This window comes from Xenopus laevis, chromosome 2S (genome assembly GCF_017654675.1).
Source record: "Xenopus laevis strain J_2021 chromosome 2S, Xenopus_laevis_v10.1, whole genome shotgun sequence".
NCBI lineage: Eukaryota > Metazoa > Chordata > Amphibia > Anura > Pipidae > Xenopus > Xenopus laevis.
Genome location: NC_054374.1, coordinates 37,180,298 through 37,200,227, shown reverse-complemented (window position 1 = coordinate 37,200,227; position 19,930 = coordinate 37,180,298). Strand labels below are relative to the sequence as shown.

Sequence of the window (19,930 nt, the reverse complement as noted above, 5' to 3'; positions counted from 1 at the left end):
CAATGAACCGCTAACTGCACATACATGTAACTCATTTTTGGTACAGCAACCCTCCCAGAGTTTTGCAGTTCACAGTATGGTAGTGCCAAACTGAACTTGTAAGGAGCCCAGTAGCACCTGGCTTAATACCAGGGGTGACAAAAAGTTGCTCCCGGTAACTTTAAGTTACAAATTTCCTGTTCTTAAACTGGAAATTTGGCTCTTCTAGTGTAAGAGAACCCAATTGTGCTCTCTGCACTAGCATTGTGAACCCCCAAGGACAGGTGGGTATGGGGGGAGGGGGGTCATTTTACTCAACTTTTCAATTGTTCTTCATTATTTATTTTTATAGTTCTTAAATTATTTGACTTCCTCTTCTGAGTCTTTCCATCTTGCACTGCTGTTCGTTTGTTTTATAGCTGTTCATTGTTTTTGTTGGTCACTGACCTCATCTAAAATAAATACTATTTAAGGTCATCGTTATTGTTATTACTAGTTTTTATTACTTATAGTCCTATTCAGGCCCTCTCCTATTCATATTTCAGTTTTTCAAATCAATTCATGATTACAAGGGTAATTCGGACCCTAGCAACCAGATGCTGAAATTGCAAACTAGAGAGCTGTTGAATAAGAAGCTAAATAACTCAAAAACCAACAAGTACTAAAAACAATTACAAATTGTCTACATCGTACTAATCGTTAATACCTGCTCTTCCTAATTCTTCAATCAGCCCTGGCATACTGTAAATTCAACAATAAAGAAATATATTTACTAGAAGAAATGGCCATAAACTATAGTCCTTTCTAAAATAGAACCTTATAAAAGGCATTAGAGATTAATATTCATGCATTTGAACAATCAAACGTTTGCCCTGTATGACTATGAACTGTGTATTTGTGTTACAAAATGCTTAAATGATCTGGAGTTCCCCAAATCTAGGCCATTACAGCATATTCTTCCTTACTTAATAGTTAAGAGCATTACTTGGGCTTCACTTGAGTAGATTGTCGATAAAGGAAATGAAAATAGTTCTTAAACATACTTAGGGGCAAAAAGATTGTATTCTGTCTTTCTTTAAAGGATCACTGAGCATCTTTGCTATTCAATCAATACCTCTTTACATTTAGTTTTCTATTGTCAATCTCACTGCTAGTGGCAAGCACAGGGCACTCCAGAAAGCCTGGGCTGTACAAGGAACCATTTCTCATTGTGTGTACTACATCCGTCTTTGGGCTCTGTCTGAAATAAAATTCCTTGCGTAACCCATTCTCTATTGATTACTTGGTAAATAAAGAGGCTCCAATGATGTGAATCTTATTTCATTTCTATACAAGCTGCAAATGCATGTTTCTAACACGCAATAAAAATAAATATCCAGCTGGCAGATATTATTTAAAGACAGAGCATGTTCAATAAATGCCTTGAAATCCCCGGCTCCTATTTCACATCTCTTTTTTTTACATAAAATGATAATTCCATACCGAGTGTAATTTTTGTAAATAATCATTGCCTGCCATAGTTTTATGGCAGAATTTGTATATAAATAGTTGCAGTTTGTGCACCAATGAGCTGCTGTGTCAAGACATTATTTAAAAGGAATGTGTTAAAACGGACTCAAAACTGAATGTGAATTGATGCAAAGTTACTTGTCCCCAAATTATAATGCAAGTTCTAATGTGACCACTCAGTTTGTTTAGATGAATAGGGCCAAGTCAAAGTCATTAGTGCCCCTAGGCAGAGCACCATCGGAAAGCCACCCTACCTCTGCGTGTTTGGATTGGCGTGTGCGCACTTGGGGGTATATTTATCAAAGAGTGAAGTTAGAGATCGTAACAGTAGAATGAAATTCTGCCACTCTCCATTTATCAAAGGATGAATTGTCACTTCCCCCATTGATAAATACTTTTTTAAATAATCTCATAGAAATGAATGGAGAGTCGCCGTATTTCACTCTAGCAGATTGTGGCGGTCTCTAACTTAGACTAATACAAGAGATCTTCTGCACTCAACCCATTATCAATATATTAAGGACATTGAAACATTTTGTGCCTTAAACTACTAAAAATGCCTTACCCTTTAAACAAAACAGGGATTGTTTGTCCATATATTGCAATATATTTAAGTTGGCCAACTACATCAAAGTCATCCCATATCTGGCCAGTCCTACGCTCAATTTTCATCTGATTCTTCAAGAATTCTATTGCTTCATTATACATTTTACAAAGGGACTAAGTTTTACCTGCAACTTACTAGCTGCTTTCAAAGTAAAACTCCCAAACTTGGCTGCCCTTTTATTAGCCACCCGTGGGATCACCTGACTATAGCTGGAAGGGTTGGGAGCTACAAAAAGGAGCTGGCCATCTTAAATATATTGCAATATATGGACAATCAATCCCTGTTTTGTTTAAAGGGGAAGGCATTTTTAGTAGCTTAAGGCACAAAATGTTTCAATGTCCTTAATATATTGATAATGGGTTGAGTGCAGAGGACTCTTGTATTTGTCTACATATCTCACATTGATAAATAGATTTTATCACAGAGGGAATTGGACAATGAGCAATTACAGTTAAGGTTGTTCCATAGGTAATCATAGAAAAATGAATTTCTGGGGTAATCCCCTATGGGTAGGGATGATCTCTTAGGGGGTTGAATACCTTTAATTTAATTTTAGGTGCCCGTTTACTAAAGTGCGGTAAATGATATAGGGAGTGATATTCTGAGACAATTTACAATTGTTTTCATTGTTTATTTTTAATGAGTTTTTTTAGTTATGTAGATTTTTATTCAGCAGCTCTACAGTTTGCAATTTCAGCAATCTGGTTGCTAGGGCCCTAATTACCCTAGCAACTATGCTCTGATGTTAATAAGAGACTGGCATATGAATAGGAGAGGGCCTGAATAGAAAGATGAGCAATAAAATGTAGCAATAACTATACATTTATAGCCTAACTTAATATTTTGTAGAAAAAGTTTTTTGTACATACAGCAGTTTTCTGATTTATTACTCCCCAGCTTTAGAGTGCAGCAGAATTAGCTCTTAGTTTATTAATGAACAAAGATACTGTAATCAGATGTCTTAGGGCCAGAATATTAGGGGCTAAATAAAGCTAAACCGTTTTCATTTTTTTCAAACTGGGAACAGGTTTCTAGAAATAGTAACTTAGTTCACATAAAATAAACAAGAAAAGTGGTTTTGGTGATACAATACTTTTGTTATTACTGAGAGGATTAGTTCTGCAATTTGTACTGCCATTACAGGGAGTCTGCGGAACATTACTGACGCCTCATTAAGTTCGACCTGCTGTACGGTGTATACACAGTTACAAGAAATGAATTACTAACCTCAAGTACTTTTTTATGTGAACAAGTCTTTTTTTATTTAATTACCTGGTCTCCAACATGTCATGTCTTCTGCCCTAGAAGCTTCTTTTTTAAAGCAGTTTATAATTCTACATCCTGTCTTCGTCTGAACTGTTCTTTTAATCAGTTTCCAGCCAGTTTTTCATCAACCATCTCAATGGAGCTTTGATGCCCCGGTAATATTGCTGGTTGATCTTGTAGAGCAGTGTCAAACTGGCAGGGCAGGTACTATGGGCATGCAGAAAAAGAATGTGCATTGGGCACAGTAGCAGAGGGGTGCCAGGCATGTAACTATTCGCGCGCCTACCCCTGTTCCATGACTTGTCCCCTCACTGCTTGTCCCCTCAATGCTTGTCCCCCACACTGCTTGTGGTTGCCTCCAATTTGTCAGAGCTGGGTGGGCAATGCTGGGTTGTCAGTTCTCAGTCTCATGTGCATGCCCAATCGTGCCATAAGGCAGGGACTGGGAACTGGCTGGCCTGGTTGCCTAGGGTGCCTGACTAGCTTGGCCCACCTCTGCAAACTGGGGTATCCAGGGGCCACCAGGGCTGCCACCTCAAGCCACCCCTACCCCAGTTAAAAACTCTTCCCTATACCCCCATGAGTGTGGTGTGGAGCAATTTCAAAGACCAAGGAGCAGGCCTGGATCAGCAGGGCCCACAGGTGTCCTGCCAATCCAGTCTAACACTGCCATAGAGTACCACAACACAAGTGTACCACCTTAAATGAATCCAATAATAAACTGATAGCAGCACACATGAAACAGGTGGATTTACACTTATTCATAGTTGCACATGAAACAGTGATTAAAGGATCAGTAACACCAACATATGAATATATCATGTAGTGTTGCCATGTTCTTGGTCCAGGGGCATAACTACAGAGGAAGTAGACCCTGTGGCTGCAGGAGGGCCAGGAGGTACTTGACCTGATGAGGCCTAATTGATATACAGTTTTATTCAATATTGGTAAAACAGGTCAACCTCTAAACATTTTGGGGCCTGAAAAATGACTTGCCCAGTGATATATAATTACACCACTGTCTTGGTCAGTTGCTCTCTAACTCTAGCCTTAAAGGGATACTGTCATTGGAAAAAATATGTTTTTTTCAAAATGCATCAGTTAAGAGTGCTGCTGCTCCAGCAGAATTCTGCATTGAAATCCATTTCTCAAACAGATTTTTTATATTTAATTTTGAAATCTGACATGGGGCTAGACATATTGTCAGTTTTCCAGCTGCCCCCAGTCATGTGACTTGTGCTCTGATAAACTTCAGTCACTCTTTACTGCAAGTTGGAGTGATATCATCCCTTCCCTCCCCCCCCCTCCCCGCAGCCTAACAACAGAACAATGGGAAGGTGACCAGATAGCAGCTCCCTAACACAAGATAACAGCTGCCTGGTAGATCTAAGAACAGCACTTAATAGTACAATCCAGGTCCCACTGAGACACAGTTACATTGAGTAGGAGAAACAACAGTCTGCCAGAAAGCTGGCTCTTTATAAAAGCACATGACCAGGCAAAATGATCTGAGATGGCTGCCTACACACCAATATTACAACTAAAACAAAATACACTTGCTGGTTCAGGAATGAAATGTTATATTGTAGAGTGAATTATTTGCAGTGCAAACAGTGTAATTTAGAAATAAAAACTACATCATATTAATCATGACAGAATCCCTTTAAGTTCTTCAGCATGAAGAAAGGAGACCTACCAAAAGAAAATATATATTGCTTGGTAAGGGTTGAAATGAGTTACATTATATACAAAAGCAATACTTAATGGTGCTGAAAGTAATGTATAAACCTGTATATGTTTGATTGGGGCACACAATATCTCATTTACATGAAAGTAGAGATGGGATGGAAGGTTAGTGCAGAGAAACAAAAAGCTCAAATAAATTTGTCTTAATTCTTCTGGTGATCCATTATATAGGCGGCAAAACATTACACAGCATACATTAGCCTAGCATAATCAATTTTGCTGTACATCCCCATGATCATATTTAAAGCAAGCACGGAACATAGATTAAATCACGAACAAAGCTGAAGGAATTATACCTCTACTGAATACTGCAGTGGGCAGACACTATATGGTATAGTAAAAACCATACAGGTGTTGTAATAAAATTAAATACGCTTGCATATTGTTTGATAATAACTGAAAAGCATTAACTGTACTTGATCAAATTTTCAAATAGAAGTGGGTTAAGCAAAGCATCTGCCACACAAAACCACACCCTTACTTACCAGATCATTTGACACTTGCAAATCAAGCTCTGAGAGCTGCATTGTATTTTATTCAATGTGATATATACAATAGATCAGCTAATTGTGTACATGTACATGTATATACCCAGGTTACATTGGTCTTTCCCTTGGTCTCCCATATTTTATGTGAATTTATATTTTTATGACTGTAACTGCTTTTTGCATTTTTGTGCTGATTATGTTCATATGAGCAGGGCCACATTAGAAATCACGGGGCCCCGTACAACAAATTTTTGGGGCCCCCTGGGCCCCGCCCACCTTCACGCCCACCCTCACGCCCAAACCCACCCCATATCCCACCCACTCCACATCACAGTTAAAAGACCACACAAACATCAGCGCTAAAAAAGTAACCCCCCACACACACAAGTTAGAAAAAGCTATTGATGGTCTGGTTCCCCTTATAAGTTAAAAAAAATTGGGGCCCCAAAAAATACATTTTTAAAAAAAATTGGTGCCAGGACCCCCCTTAAAAGTAAAAATTTTTTAAAAAAAAAAACATTGGTGGGAGGGGCCTATAGAATATTAACATAATACATTGGTGGCCAGGGGATTAAAAAAAAATAAACACAAACTGGCATTCAGTAGAATTGAACTCAAGGCTTCAGGACTTCAACTTCGCCTCCTTTCGTGACTTTGGGTCTTTTTGCCGCTTCAGGACTTTAATTTCGGCTGTTTGCATGACTTTGGGTCTTTTCGCCACTTCAGGACGGGCGCTCGTAAGGGGGCCCGGCTCTTTCAAAAATGCAGCACTGCCTGGCCCCCCTTTAGGCCCGGGACACTTATCCCCCCTGTCCCCCCCTGATGGCGGCCCTGCATATGAGTGCACACAGGGACCAATTTTTGTATAAGCATTGATTTAGAATTAACATTAATCAAACCTTTTAGCTTTTCCCCAAACATTGTAAGGAAGATAGTGAAGTTGATTGGACCCGGAGCCTCCTGGACCATTTCATCCAGCTCTTCACTCTTCACATTTATACGTCCTGAAAGAGAAGCCCACACAAATTCATTCACTTAGTTGGTCTATGAATACACTATATGACATTGCTTAATTTGTTTATTTGCTGGGTAGTTGCCCATTTACCAAAAAAAAATCTACCAAAACCCACAGCAAGCCTGTTTAGCTTCTATTCCTTTTTACATGAATGTGAATTCACCTACTGAACCCAGTATTGAGCTTCCCTGCTTATCCCAAAATGTATGGAGGCTTCTGTGATTGTCCCAGTGATACTCAAACCAGGACTGAGACAAAGTCATAGATCCATTAATTAAATGCATGGAGCAACGCTCTGAGTACTGTTATATGGAGTAGTACTCTATATAAGTCTGTTTATTAAGGGTGCTGATATTTTAGATATGTCTAAGGGTATTCCCTCCCTAAACATTATGTAATGAATGGAGAAATGTATATTTATAAAGTTCTCCTGCGCATATATATATTGAATTGAACTCTGCTGTCTTTGGCATTAGTCTTGCATGTAGGTTTTAGTTCAGTTCAATTTGGGTGTAAGTTAATGTGGGCACAACCAAGGCATATAGAGAAAAAAATAAAGTTAATGTAAGAATACATAGAACATTTTATTTTAACTGATCACAATTGTGACAATTGTCACATTTGCACAGGTCACTTCCAGCTGAAAGTAATGTAAACACCACATGCCTGTAATTATCAGATGAAGCCACATGCTAATGTGTTTTCAAGTGGCAATTATGGGGCAAGTTGTTTTATTGCTATATCAGCTAAATCAAAATTCAGTGTTTTTTGTGGTGCCATATGTCTTTTTTTACTAGAGGGAAGCCTAATTAAAAGGGGTACACGTTATCTGTCCAGGCTCTATATATTAACATTTATGTAGGTAGCACATTCTAAAAAGATCAACAAATCCCCCAAGGCACTGCTAAAGAGGAGGAAAGTTGTCACCTCCTATAGATGTATGTGGTTCTTAAGTAATAATTGAACCATCTGAGTTTATGATGTTATGTGAGCTATAGACCTTTCTACTGGATGGATGCCTGACATTGGCTGGCGTATGACCCTTTTACTGCTTGTTTGACTATATTGCTACATTTTCAAGGCCTGAATTACTGAGTGAATTCTCCCCAAGCAGACCAATAATTAAGAACTGCTACAAATGAAGTGTATTTATGTCCTTGTTTCCATGATTTTATTTATCAAAATGACTTTTTCATGCCTTCTATGTCTTACTTTGTAGGAAAAATAGCAATAGAGTGCTGTAAAGCCCCCAACAATATTATTAGATGGAGTTAGATCCTAGAGAAACCTCCCTGAATAACCATTCCAGCCAGCTGTACTTTTTTTTGGAGGAATGCTGTCTGGTATCATTATACCTTGTAGCTGTGTCATCATCTTTGTTTCGACTTTCCTTAGGACAACATTGTGACAGCTTTTATTAACTTGGCAGGTTACATATTCAAAGGTGATTAGCTGCTCACAATAGTTTTTAAGAATGATAATAAGGCTTCGCATATGACACATCTTGGCTGTTTGTCTATTAATTCTCATCCAATGTAACTTCAGAAGCACACACACCTCACTGGAGATGAATAATGATGAATAACATTACCTATAGGGTGCACAACTTTTATAATCACAGTGTGGGGATATTGTCAGTGTCACCCTAGTGGAGTTTGCCCAAAATGCTGCTAATTGATGTGGGCTGCACTTTGAAATATTATTTGTGCTATTTGTGGCTCTGGCCTTAAACTAGCAATGAATTTGGAAATCCCAGTGTTTCATCAATGCCAAGGAACTGTATGTAATTTGGTCTCTCTGTAATTATTCAATACAGAATAAACCCATTGCAAAGGCCAATATTCTACTGTCAAAAATACAGCAATAATATTTTTCTTGTTTTATTCTCTGTTAATTATTGAGCTCCTTCTGACAGGGCCACTAATAGAACATTTTTTGTTTACATCTTTGTATCTAATAATGATAAGCCAGAACTGTTACAGCAGGATTTATCTTACATTAAGAACCAAATGCACATATTGTGTTATAGACCTAAATGAAGTTACATTCACAGCTTTTCTATTCATGTCAATATCTCAGTTCCTGGGAGCTCTTTATCTTTGACCTGAAGTTGGAATCCTCAAAGCTTTAAATAAAAACTGAACAATGATCATAAACTGTACGTTTTTTGCTTCACCATGTGATATTCATTTGATCCTACATATTCTGTATATTTGAATTAAAAAAATATCTAATATTTAATTTTTAAAAATACTAGTTCTTTTTGGAAAGAGTAGAAAAGACCAATGTAGGAAGGAAGGAGATCCCAAGTCCCATATAGACAAGTACCCTTCTAGCCTATGAGCTGTGCATAGAAAGGAAATAGGGGGAAATAGAATTATTTTATTTCAGTATACAGAGGAAGGTTCCAATCACATAAACAAGGATTATATTAAATCAATTTGGCAGTCTTCCCTTTTGGCTCACTGAGTTTGACAAATCATCTTTGACTCACCCGGCTCTGGTTTAACTATAATAGCTTTTAACAAACATGAGCATGTGAATTTTATTAAGATACATATATATATATATATATATATTTTTTTTTTTTTTTTTTTTTTTTTTACCTAGAGCAGCAAACGTGTCTCTCAGGTCCCCTTTATCAATGAATCCATCTCTGTTCTGGTCCATGATGGTAAAAGCCTAGTGACAGGAAAATAGCCAAGTGTTAGGGTTTTTTTCTTGGTCTCTTAAATCTCCCATCCTCTTTGATTCCCTCTTACAGTCTATGACAGATTTCACTTCCAGTTAAAAGTAAGCAACAAACAAAGCCATTTTGAATTAGACACATCTAGCATGCTAATAGACTTTGACAAGAATTTTAATTGAAATACAATTAACCCACCCAGAGTTCTCTTCGACTAAACAAAAGCAACATGCAATACAACATACAATACAACAATACAATATGATGAGGGATGGCAGTATTCAATGTAGCCAATATTAACCCACTAATGACTAGCATTGATTAGACTACTCTGATTGCAGCAGTCATATAGATTAACACTCCAAGTTGTTTCCTAAACTGTAAATTGGAATTTTAGGTCGTATTGTATAAACAGGGTACAGCTCAGTCATTCCGTTACTGCATGGAGGTACATTGTAGTTCAGAGGGCAGGTGAGTGGCAATGGGGATCAGCATAGGTGATCAGCATTTAGGGACAGAATAAGGGACAGTCTTACATATTAGATGCTAGATAGATAGATGATGGAGAGATGAAACATAGCTAACAGATAGATAGATAGATAGATAGATAGATAGATAGATAGATAGATAGATAGATAGATAGATAGATAGATAGATAGATAGATAGATAGATAGATTGATAGATCAATAGATAGATCGATAGATGATAGAGAGAGAATGATGATAGATGACAAATAAATAGATAGATTATAGATGAGATGATAAACAGCCAATTGATAGATTAATAGAAAGCTAGATAAAAAGAAAGATAGATGATAGATAGATATATAAATATAGAGATAGATAGAAAGATAGATAGATAGGTAGATAGATAGATAGATAGATAGATGATAGATAGATAGATAGATAGATAGATAGATAGATAGATAGATAGATAGACAGATGATAGAGAGAATGATGATAGATGACAGATAAATAGATAGATTATAGATGAGATGATAAATAGCCAATTGATAGATTAATAGATAGCTAGATAAAAAAGAAAGATCGATGATAGATAAATACAGAGATAGATAGATAGATAGATAGATAGACAGACAGACAGACAGACAGACAGATAGATAGATAGATAGATAGATAGATAGATAGAAAAATGATTGACAGATAGATAGATAGATAGATAGATAGATAGATAGATAGATAGATAGATAGATAGATAGATAGATAGATAGATAACTCTATACTCTATGACAATATGATGCTAAATTTTAAACTGGTAAATCTCCTGTACAGAAATCTCATAATAGATCTCCAAAGCCAAATGGATTTTAATAGGGAATATCAAACAAATATGGTGTTAATCTGACAGTACTAATCATTGGCTCGCTGGCACTATGTTGTTATTCCCCATCCCCATACTCTGACATGGCATGTGTCTTAATTACCTCTTTAAACTCCTGGAGCTGACTTTGATCAAACATGGAAAATACATTTGAACTTGTTCCTTCTGCCTTCTTTTTTGCCTTCTTGGGTGACTAGAAAAACAAAACAAGTCATTATGCAGATCCTTTTTGTAAACTTTTGTTATTGATAAAATACCTTTGTTGCTGCTGTATTATAATGTCATCAATGTCAATACTATACTTTATGGAAGACTATAGTTACTAATGTTTAAATGGGACATTTCATAAAATGCTATAATGCAGAGCAAATGAAAGAGAAAACGATGCATGCCAAATACAGCTCAAATTTAATTTAAGGGGCTGTTCCCCTTGAAATAACTTTTTAGTATAATGTAGAGAGAGAGATATTCTGAAACAATTTGCAACTGATTTTATTTTTTTATTATTTATGGTTTTTGAGTTATTCAACTTTTTATTCAGCAGCTTTCCAGTTTGCCATTCGGCAATCTGGTTGCTAGGGTCCAAATTTCCCTTGCATTGATTTGAATAAGAGACTGGAATATGAATAGGAGGGGGTCTGAATAGAAAGATGAGTAATAAAAGTAGCAATAACAATACATTTGTAGCCTTACAGAGCATTTGATTTTTAGATGGGCTCAGTGACGCCCATTTGAAAGCTGGACAGAGTCTGAAGAAGAAGGCAAATAATTCAGAAACTATAAAAAATGAAGACCAAGGGAAAAGTTGCTTAGATAAAAACATTCTACAACATACTGAAGGTTAACTTCAAGTTGAACCAGCCCTTGCCATTGTTCAGGTTGGCTGACCACAATCTGGCTATTGCCTAATTATATATATATATATATATATATATATATATATATATATATATATATATATATATATATATATATATATATATATATATATATATACATATATATATATATATACATATATATATATATATATATATATATATATATATATATATATATATATTGGGTTTACTGACCAATCCCCCTTGGGACAAGTGTTGAATCTCTAAGGACTCATGGGAGTGATGTGCTAAGCCAATTCTCTTACTAATAAAAAAAATTTAAAAAGTATAACATATCAAACAAGTCAAAGTGGAATCACACATTGAAACTTCAAAGATTTCCAGATATTGTAGACTCATTGACCTTCTGAAATAAATACAAATCTAATATTACAATCAAACATCCCTACCCCTCCATCTGCAGGACACACACATTCTGTGATTTCAGCTGTGTCTGCTACTACTTACATCAACATTTTTTAATAAGCAATAAACCAGATAGCTTTCAAAACGTCGCTTAATATGATTTTTCTTCAGCTTTAAATCCTCATTTAATCGCATGCGTTAAGTAATTATGTTTTCATCAGCGAGAGGAGTCCAAACAATTTCAAATACAAGGGTGTTAATAAGTGGCCATCCTACATAACAATTACAACCTATTTAATAAATGAATAAAGCATTTGAATCACAGCAGAACACTGATAATTGTACGTGTTTGAATGAATTAAATGCTTAAATGCCAAATAAAATGTCAATTGATGAGGGTGTTTCTCAAGAAAGCGAGACAGAAAGTCGTCTTTCTTTTCTTGTTATTGTACAGGGGAATAGGGAGATAATAGTTTGTTTTATAAATGATTTTAATACCTCTAATATCTTTGTTTAATTACTTGTTATGTACAAAATAAGGTTTAAACTTTTAAGCTGCTTGTTGATGACCAGGTTTTGTTTTTTTTAAAGGCAAAATATTTTTTTTCATTTTGAACATTTTCAATGAAACATTTTGTAAATAGAATACTATTTTATTTTTAAGTTATTATTTATGTGTTATATATGTATTATTATTTATTTGTGGATTCTGGCCGGCATGTTTCACAAATCCAGGAAGGGATATATTCCATGTCAAGATAAATGAATAGTAAAACGATGTAGTTCTTTCACATGTAACAGCAATGTGCTGTTGTCTAAAACTGCTATTTCCTACCAATGTGTCAAGATGTCACGTGTTGCACTGCAAATTACAGTTATTATAGCAACAAGTGTGAAAACATCCAAGTTTTTAACCACTCCAAAATATGTATACAAAAAGGAGAAGAAAGATATGTGAAAAAACAAATACATTCTAAATCCAACTGATTGTATCCACTTTATAATTTAAATGATTCAATAAATTACTCTCTGGAAAAGTTACTTATAAAGGAAACTGGCAAAATTCAAACAGTTATGGCTAGTCTAGGTCTTTTCCTTACCACTATACCAGCCAGCTCCTTGCTGAACTGCTCCCTATATACCTATATAGCTTTTATTGCAAGCTTGCGTATAGTTTTGGACTACATCATATGGGCAGAGACAAACTACTGCATTAAATGCAATAGAACTAGTGATGGGCGAATTTATTCGCCAGGCGCGAATTCGCTGCGAATTTGCGCGATTCGCCGGCAGCGAATAAATTCGCAAAACGCCCGCAAAAATTCGCGGAAAAAATTCGCCGGCGTCAAATTTTTTTTCCGAAATAAACGGACACCGGCGTCAAAAACAGGCGGCGCCGTCGAAAACGAGACGCCGGCGCCGTTTCAGGAATTTTTCCGTTTCGGGAATTACACGCGAAATTCACGAATTTTTCGGCAAATCGAAACGGCGCAAATTCGCCCATCACTAAATAGAACGAAGGCTGGCACAAATGCTGCTTAAAAAATATTTTATTAACAAAGTTGTATAAGATCTTATTTGTGGTACAAAAAGCCTAACGCATTTCATAGCACAACTAGGCACCTAATCATATGCCTATGATTAAGTCCCCAGGAGTGACATGCATTAGTCTTTTTGTACCACAAATAAGATGTAATATAACTTTCGACTAAAAGATGTAATAGAAATTTTTTTGGCTGAGGCCCAGTTTGTGCCAGCCTTTATTCTAAATCAGGGATCCTCAACCATTCGAACCCGTGAGCAACATTCAGAAGTAAAAGGAGTTGAGGAGCAACACAAGCATGAAAAATGTTCTTGGGGTGCCAATAAGGGCTGCGATTGGCCATTTAGTAGCCCCTATGTGGATTGTCAAAATACATAGAGGCTCTGTTTCAGTGTCGGACTAGGATGCCAGGGGCCCACCAGAAAACCTTAGACGGTGGGCCCACTTTCCAAACTATTACTCCTCCTTTACTCACTCAACATCTTTATTCTTCTAGCCTTTTATCTCTACATACTATACTCTATTCTTACATTATTAAGCCCCTTAAGAAATAGAGAATAGCCATGAAATGGGCCAAATGGTTAGAAGCAAGAGGCCCACTAATACCTGTGCCCACGGGAGTTTTCCTGGTATCCCAGTGGGCCAGTCCGACACTGCTCTGTTTGGCAGTACATCTGGTTTTTATGCAACTAAAACTTACCTCAAAGCCAAGAATTCAAAAATAAGCACCTGCTTTGAGGCCACTGGGAGCAACATCCAAGTGGTTGGAGCACAACATGTTGCTCATAAGCTACTGGTTTGGGATCAGTTCTAAATGGTCATGTGATTTCTCCACTGAAGGTCTTGGGCATGCTCCCCTGGACCCCCATTTCCTGTGGTGAGTGTATCTCTGCAGATGGGGTTAGTTTGTTCTTCATGCTTACAATTCATTACTGTAACGGTTGGCACCCAAATTCTAAAACCGATGCCAAGCACCCTGGTCTCGGCTCGTGCTTCTGCCTGTAGCAGCCGCCTTTGGCCTCGGGAGGAGCCCTCAGCTGCTCAGATGCCACCAGGTCTTAAAACGAGAGGTGCAAGGCGAAGGGTTCTAGACCAGCAGAGGGGCACAACAGTAAGGCAGAGTCTTTGGGCTGAAGGTAACAGTACAAGGCGTGAGACGAAATCGAAGTCAGATCAAGCCGGGTCGGGGCAGGCAGAGAATAAGCGTAGTCAGGCAGGCAAGTGTCAAACCGGGTGATCAATCAGAAAGGATTTAGCAGAAGAGGTAGTCGTATAACAGGCAATGGTCAGGAATCAGAAGTTCAGGATAGTCGATAGCCAGGCAGGGGTCAAAACAAGAATCAACTGGATCAGGATACAAGATAGCAAAAGCTCAAAATCACCTGGTATAAACCTATCAAGGGCAATGAGTAATACCCTTTTGAATTTTGAGCCATTGCACGCCTTTGCACGCTGACGTCATTACGCCATTACGCGCCCTAAGTAGCTGCAATGGTGGCCGAAGAGGAGCTGGACCACCAGGGTGAGTTTCTTTTCTCACAATTACATGGTGAACAACAAAGCCCCATTTGAGCTGTTCCAATACACAGGCTTCTACATAATAGGTTTATAAATAACTGGAAGAAATTAAATGTTAGACTTTAGTCATCCTTTAAACTGAGACTGAAGTACAGGTTGTAGGTATCATGGGGTATGTGTACTCTCTAAGCTGGCGTAGAAAAAAACAGGAGTGTAGTAGCACAAACCACAGTAGGGTTAAACTGTATCTATATTTGCACTTTAATACACTGCTTCTATATTGATCACTTGGATATTGATCTGGTAAGACATATATTCTGCTTGTCTCTGTTGGATAGATCATAGAGAAAAATAAGTGTTGCTTCTGAATCAATTCCTCCTATTGCACCCCTGTAAAAATATTACTGATACAACTTTAGTTAGACATGTTTAATGCTATTTGTATTTGCAATGCTGCTTTTTGATAGAGGGCACTGCCTTTAACTTAAGAAATACCATCCACAGGAACATCACCAATTTACTAACAGGAGTAGAGGACAAGTCGCTAGTGAAAGAGACCATCGCTAGGGCAGTTTCGCTCTTTTTCGGCAGGCACATTTTCGATCAGACAAACGATCGTTACTCCGCAAATTCACTGTGTCAATTTTATAGAGTGTTACCTCTTTCGCCAGAGTTTCCTTTGCCAGCTTAGACCTGTCGAACTGATAAGATGAAGATTGATATGCCGAAAAGTTATAAACATTTTTAAAAACGATGTTGTTTTTTCATATTTTAAAGCAAGATTGTCTATAAAAGTTGTAACAATTAAAAATGTTTATTGTCATTTTTTTTACCATTTGAGGGGCATGCCACATTTGTTTTAGGGTGGGCTCATGTCTAGGGCGTTAAAGGATCTCTTTTGTCTTTATTTTGCTTCCTTGACATTTTTAATAAGTGGCCACTTCAAGCATTTGCACCAACATCTCTAATAAAGACATATACAGTATAAGACCTATATGTACCTGCCCTATTCAAATTGACCTAAGCGCAAATGTACTAATAAAGTTTCGCTAGGCAGAAACGAACGTTAGCTAAAGTTCAATAAGAAATGCTAGCGCTGAGGAATTTACACTAGCTCGGCTGCCAAGACTCAACTTCGCATTTTAGTGAATAAGCTTAGTGGTAGCGAATATGCGTCTGGTGAAGTGGCGCAAAATGTGGTGAAGCTTTCGCAGGTGAAAATTCTCCCTTTAGTGAATTTGCCTCTATGAGTCCTGCATAGAGCTTAACCGGAACCCGCAGGCCTGATATGTTCCTTCCCAAGAACCGCAACCTGCAATGGGTTGACTTTCTTACAGACCATGGAACCGTGAATCCAGAAGTGATATCACAGTGGAACAGAAGTGGATACCCATGGACTTCTTGCACAGGGGACTTTCTGCTCAAAACTGGACTGCTTTGCAGGTATTCTGTGGATACCTGACCCAAAGCAAGCCTCTAATTTAAACACATGCCTGGCAGGTTACAACTCCCTGCAGCCCTCAGTAGAGCATGGTTTACAGGTTGCTTACTAACTACACCAAGCCTAACTCTTACTCCTAGAATGAACTATAACAAAGTCTATCCTCACATTCAGTGGATTCAGTGGATTAACTCTAGGGAACTGACTCCCCCTCCAAAAATATTTCATAAGCAAGCTTGGCATGCACTTCACTGTTATCGGCAGAGAGAGCAGATTGAAAATGAGTAGATCCCATGATCAGCCTGTGCCTATGTGTGTATGCTGTATGGTAGTTATGCCCCTGCTAACACTACTATCACTCATACTGAGGCCTAACTCCACCTCAAACTCTTCAGAGCCATCCACCTCCCACCCCCTTTTTAAAAACTGTAAACACCTGAAACCCCTGGCCAAACCCTACCTAAACTTTAGGGGACAACTTTTTCACATCCCTAAACATACTTACTTTTCCTTATTTTCTTGCAGAAAGTATGTTAGATGTTGCCATTCCTTGCAGGAAGGTTCATAAATAGGGATGTAGCGAACGTCGGAAAAAAAGTTCGCGAACATATTCGCGAACTTGCGCAAAAATGCGAGCGGTTCGCGAACGGTTCGCGAACCCCATAGACTTCAATGGGAAGGCGAACTTTAACATCTAGAAAAGACATTTCTGGCCAGAAAAATGATTTTAAAGTTGTTTAAAGGGTGCAACGACCTGGACAGTGGCATGCCAGAGGGGGATCAAGGGCAAAAATGTATCTGAAAAATCTGCCTGTGTGTGCTTGGAAGAGATAGTGTAGGGGGAGAGCTGTTAGTGATTTCAGGGACAGATGATAGTAAGCTTGCTGGCTAGTAATCTGCTTGATACTGCTCTGTATTGGAGGGACAGAAGTCTGCAGGGATTTGAGGGACATTTTAGCTTAGGTAGCTTTGCTGGCTAGTAATCTACTGTTCTCTTTAAACAACTGCCATACGTTGACCTTGTAGGCATTGTTTGCCCAGTTTTTTTGGACGCAGCCACTGAAGCACAGTTGCCAGAAAAAATATGCCATATAAATGCTGAAAATAGTCATTTTTCGCCATACGTTGACCTTGTAGACATTGTTTGCCCAGTTTTTTTGGACGCAGCCACTGAAGCACAGTTGCCAGAAAAATTATGCCATATAAATGCTGAAAATATAAATTTTTTTGGTTGCAGCCACTGAAGCACAGAGGCCAGAAAAATTATGCCATATAAATGCAGAAAATATGCATTTTTTTGGTCGCAGCCACTGAAGCACAGTTGCCAGAATAATTATGCCATATAAATGCTGAAAATATAAATTTTTTTGGTTGCAGCCACTGAAGCACAGAGGCCAGAAAAATTATGCCATATAAATGCAGAAAATATGCATTTTTTTGGTCGCAGCCACTGAAGCACAGTTGCCAGAAAAAATATGCCATATAAATGCTGAAAATAGTCATTTTTTGCCATATACGTTGAGTCAACGTATGGCAAAAAATTACTATTTTCAGCATTTATATGGCATATTTTTTCTGGCCTCTGTGCTTCAGTGGCTGCGGCCAAAAAAACTGGGCAAACAATGCCTACAAGGTCAACGTCGTTGACCTTGTAGGCATTGTTTGCCCAGTTTTTTGGCCGCAGCCACTGAAGCACAGAGGCCAGAAAAAATATGCCATATAAATGCTGAAAATAGTAATTTTTTTGGTCGCAGCCACTGAAGCACAGTTGCCAGAAAAATTATGCCATATAAATGCTGAAAATATAAATTTTTTGGTTGCAGCCACTGAAGCACAGAGGCCAGAAAAATTATGCCATATAAATGCTGAAAATATAAATTTTTTTGGTTGCAGCCACTGAAGCACAGAGGCCAGAAAAATTATGCCATATAAATGCAGAAAATATGCATTTTTTTGGTCGCAGCCACTGAAGCACAGTTGCCAGAAAAATTATGCCATATAAATGCAGAAAATATGCATTTTTTTGGACGCAGCCACTGAAGCACAGTTGCCAGAAAAAATATGCCATATAAATGCTGAAAATAGTCATTTTTTGCCATACGTTGACCTTGTAGACATTGTTTGCCCAGTTTTTTTGGTTGCAGCCACTGAAGCACAGAGGCCAGAAAAAATTAAACCAGTAGGGTTTGCACCCTAGTTTGTAACGGTGGCGGAGGGAGGAGGAGGACGCTAAAGGACAGCTGTGTGTGGAGTCATGAGGCTTGAAGAGAAGGACAGCTGCATAGAAGTCAGAACAAGTCTTCCGGCGTGCAGTAACCCTCCGAGATCCACCCCTCATTCATTTTAATAAAGGTCAGGTAATCGACACTTTTGTGACCTAGGCGAGTTCTCTTCTCAGTTACAATCCCTCCTGCTGCACTGAAGGTCCTTTCTGAGAGCACACTTGAGGCTGGGCAAGACAAGAGGTTCATGGCAAATTGTGACAGCTCTGGCCACAGATCAAGCCTGCGCACCCAGTAGTCCAGGGGTTCATCGCTCCTCAGAGTGTCGATATCTGCAGTTAATGCCAGGTAGTCCGCTACCTGCCGGTCGAGGCGTTCTTTGAGGGTGGATCCAGAAGGGTTGTGGCGCTGCCTTGGACAGAAAAACATTTGCATGTCTGACGTTACAGACTGGCCAAAGGGCTTTGTCCTTGCAGGTGTGCTCGTGGCAGGATTACTGGCACCTCTGCCCCTGGAATGTTGATGAGTTCCTGAAGTGACATCACCCTTAAAAGCATTGTACAACATGTTTTGCAGGCTGGTTTGTAAATGCCGCATCTTTTCGGACTTGTGGTATGTTGGTAACATTTCTGACACTTTATGCTTGTACCGAGGGTCTAGTAGCGTTGCGACCCAGTACAGGTCCTTCTCCTTAAGCCTCTTGATACGGGGGTCCTTCAACAGGCATGACAGCATGAAAGACCCCATTCTCACAAGGTTGGATGCAGAGCTATCCATCTCCGCTTCCTCATTATCAAGGACTGCATCATCCACGGTCTCCTCCCCCCAGCCACGTACAAGACCAGGGGTCCCCAAAAGGTCACCACTAGCCCCCTGGGAAGCCTGCTCCTGTTGGTCCTCCTCCTCCTCCTCCACAAAGCCACCTTCCTCCTCTGACTCCACTTCTGGCACCTCTCCCTGCGTTGCAGCAGGTGCCTGGGTTCGTTCTGGTGATTCCGACCAGAAATCGTGCGCTTCCAGCTCCTCGTCACGCTGGTCTACAGCCTCATCTGTCACTCGTCGCACGGCACGCTCCAGGAAGAAAGCGAAGGGTATTAGGTCGCTGATGGTGCCTTCGGTGCGACTGACCATATTTGTCACCTCTTCAAAAGGTCGCATGAGCCTGCAGGCATCGCGCATAAGCACCCAGTAACGGGGGAAAAAAATCCCCAGCTGTGCAGATCCAGTCCTACCACCCAGTTCAAAAAGGTACTCGTTGACGGCCCTTTGTTGTTGCAGCAGACGTTCCAACATAAGGAGCGTTGAATTCCAGCGAGTCTGG

The 19,930-nt window shown here is 38.8% G+C and overlaps 1 protein-coding gene across 2 annotated transcripts in view; it reads right to left on the bottom strand.

Annotated features, from left to right (window-relative positions):
* The window catches only part of LOC108709092 (myosin regulatory light chain 2B, cardiac muscle isoform), an 84,571-nt gene that overhangs the window by 8,610 nt on the left and 56,031 nt on the right, over positions 1-19,930 (bottom strand). For both annotated transcript variants that reach the window (XM_041583653.1, XM_041583652.1), the window contains exons 2-4: positions 10,742-10,831; positions 9,217-9,292; positions 6,495-6,599 (exon numbers count right to left, since the gene is read on the bottom strand). In XM_041583653.1, the coding sequence (XP_041439587.1) occupies positions 6,495-6,599; positions 9,217-9,292; positions 10,742-10,777 (217 nt within the window). In that variant the 5' untranslated portion in view covers positions 10,778-10,831. The remainder of the gene's footprint in view (positions 1-6,494; positions 6,600-9,216; positions 9,293-10,741; positions 10,832-19,930) is intronic.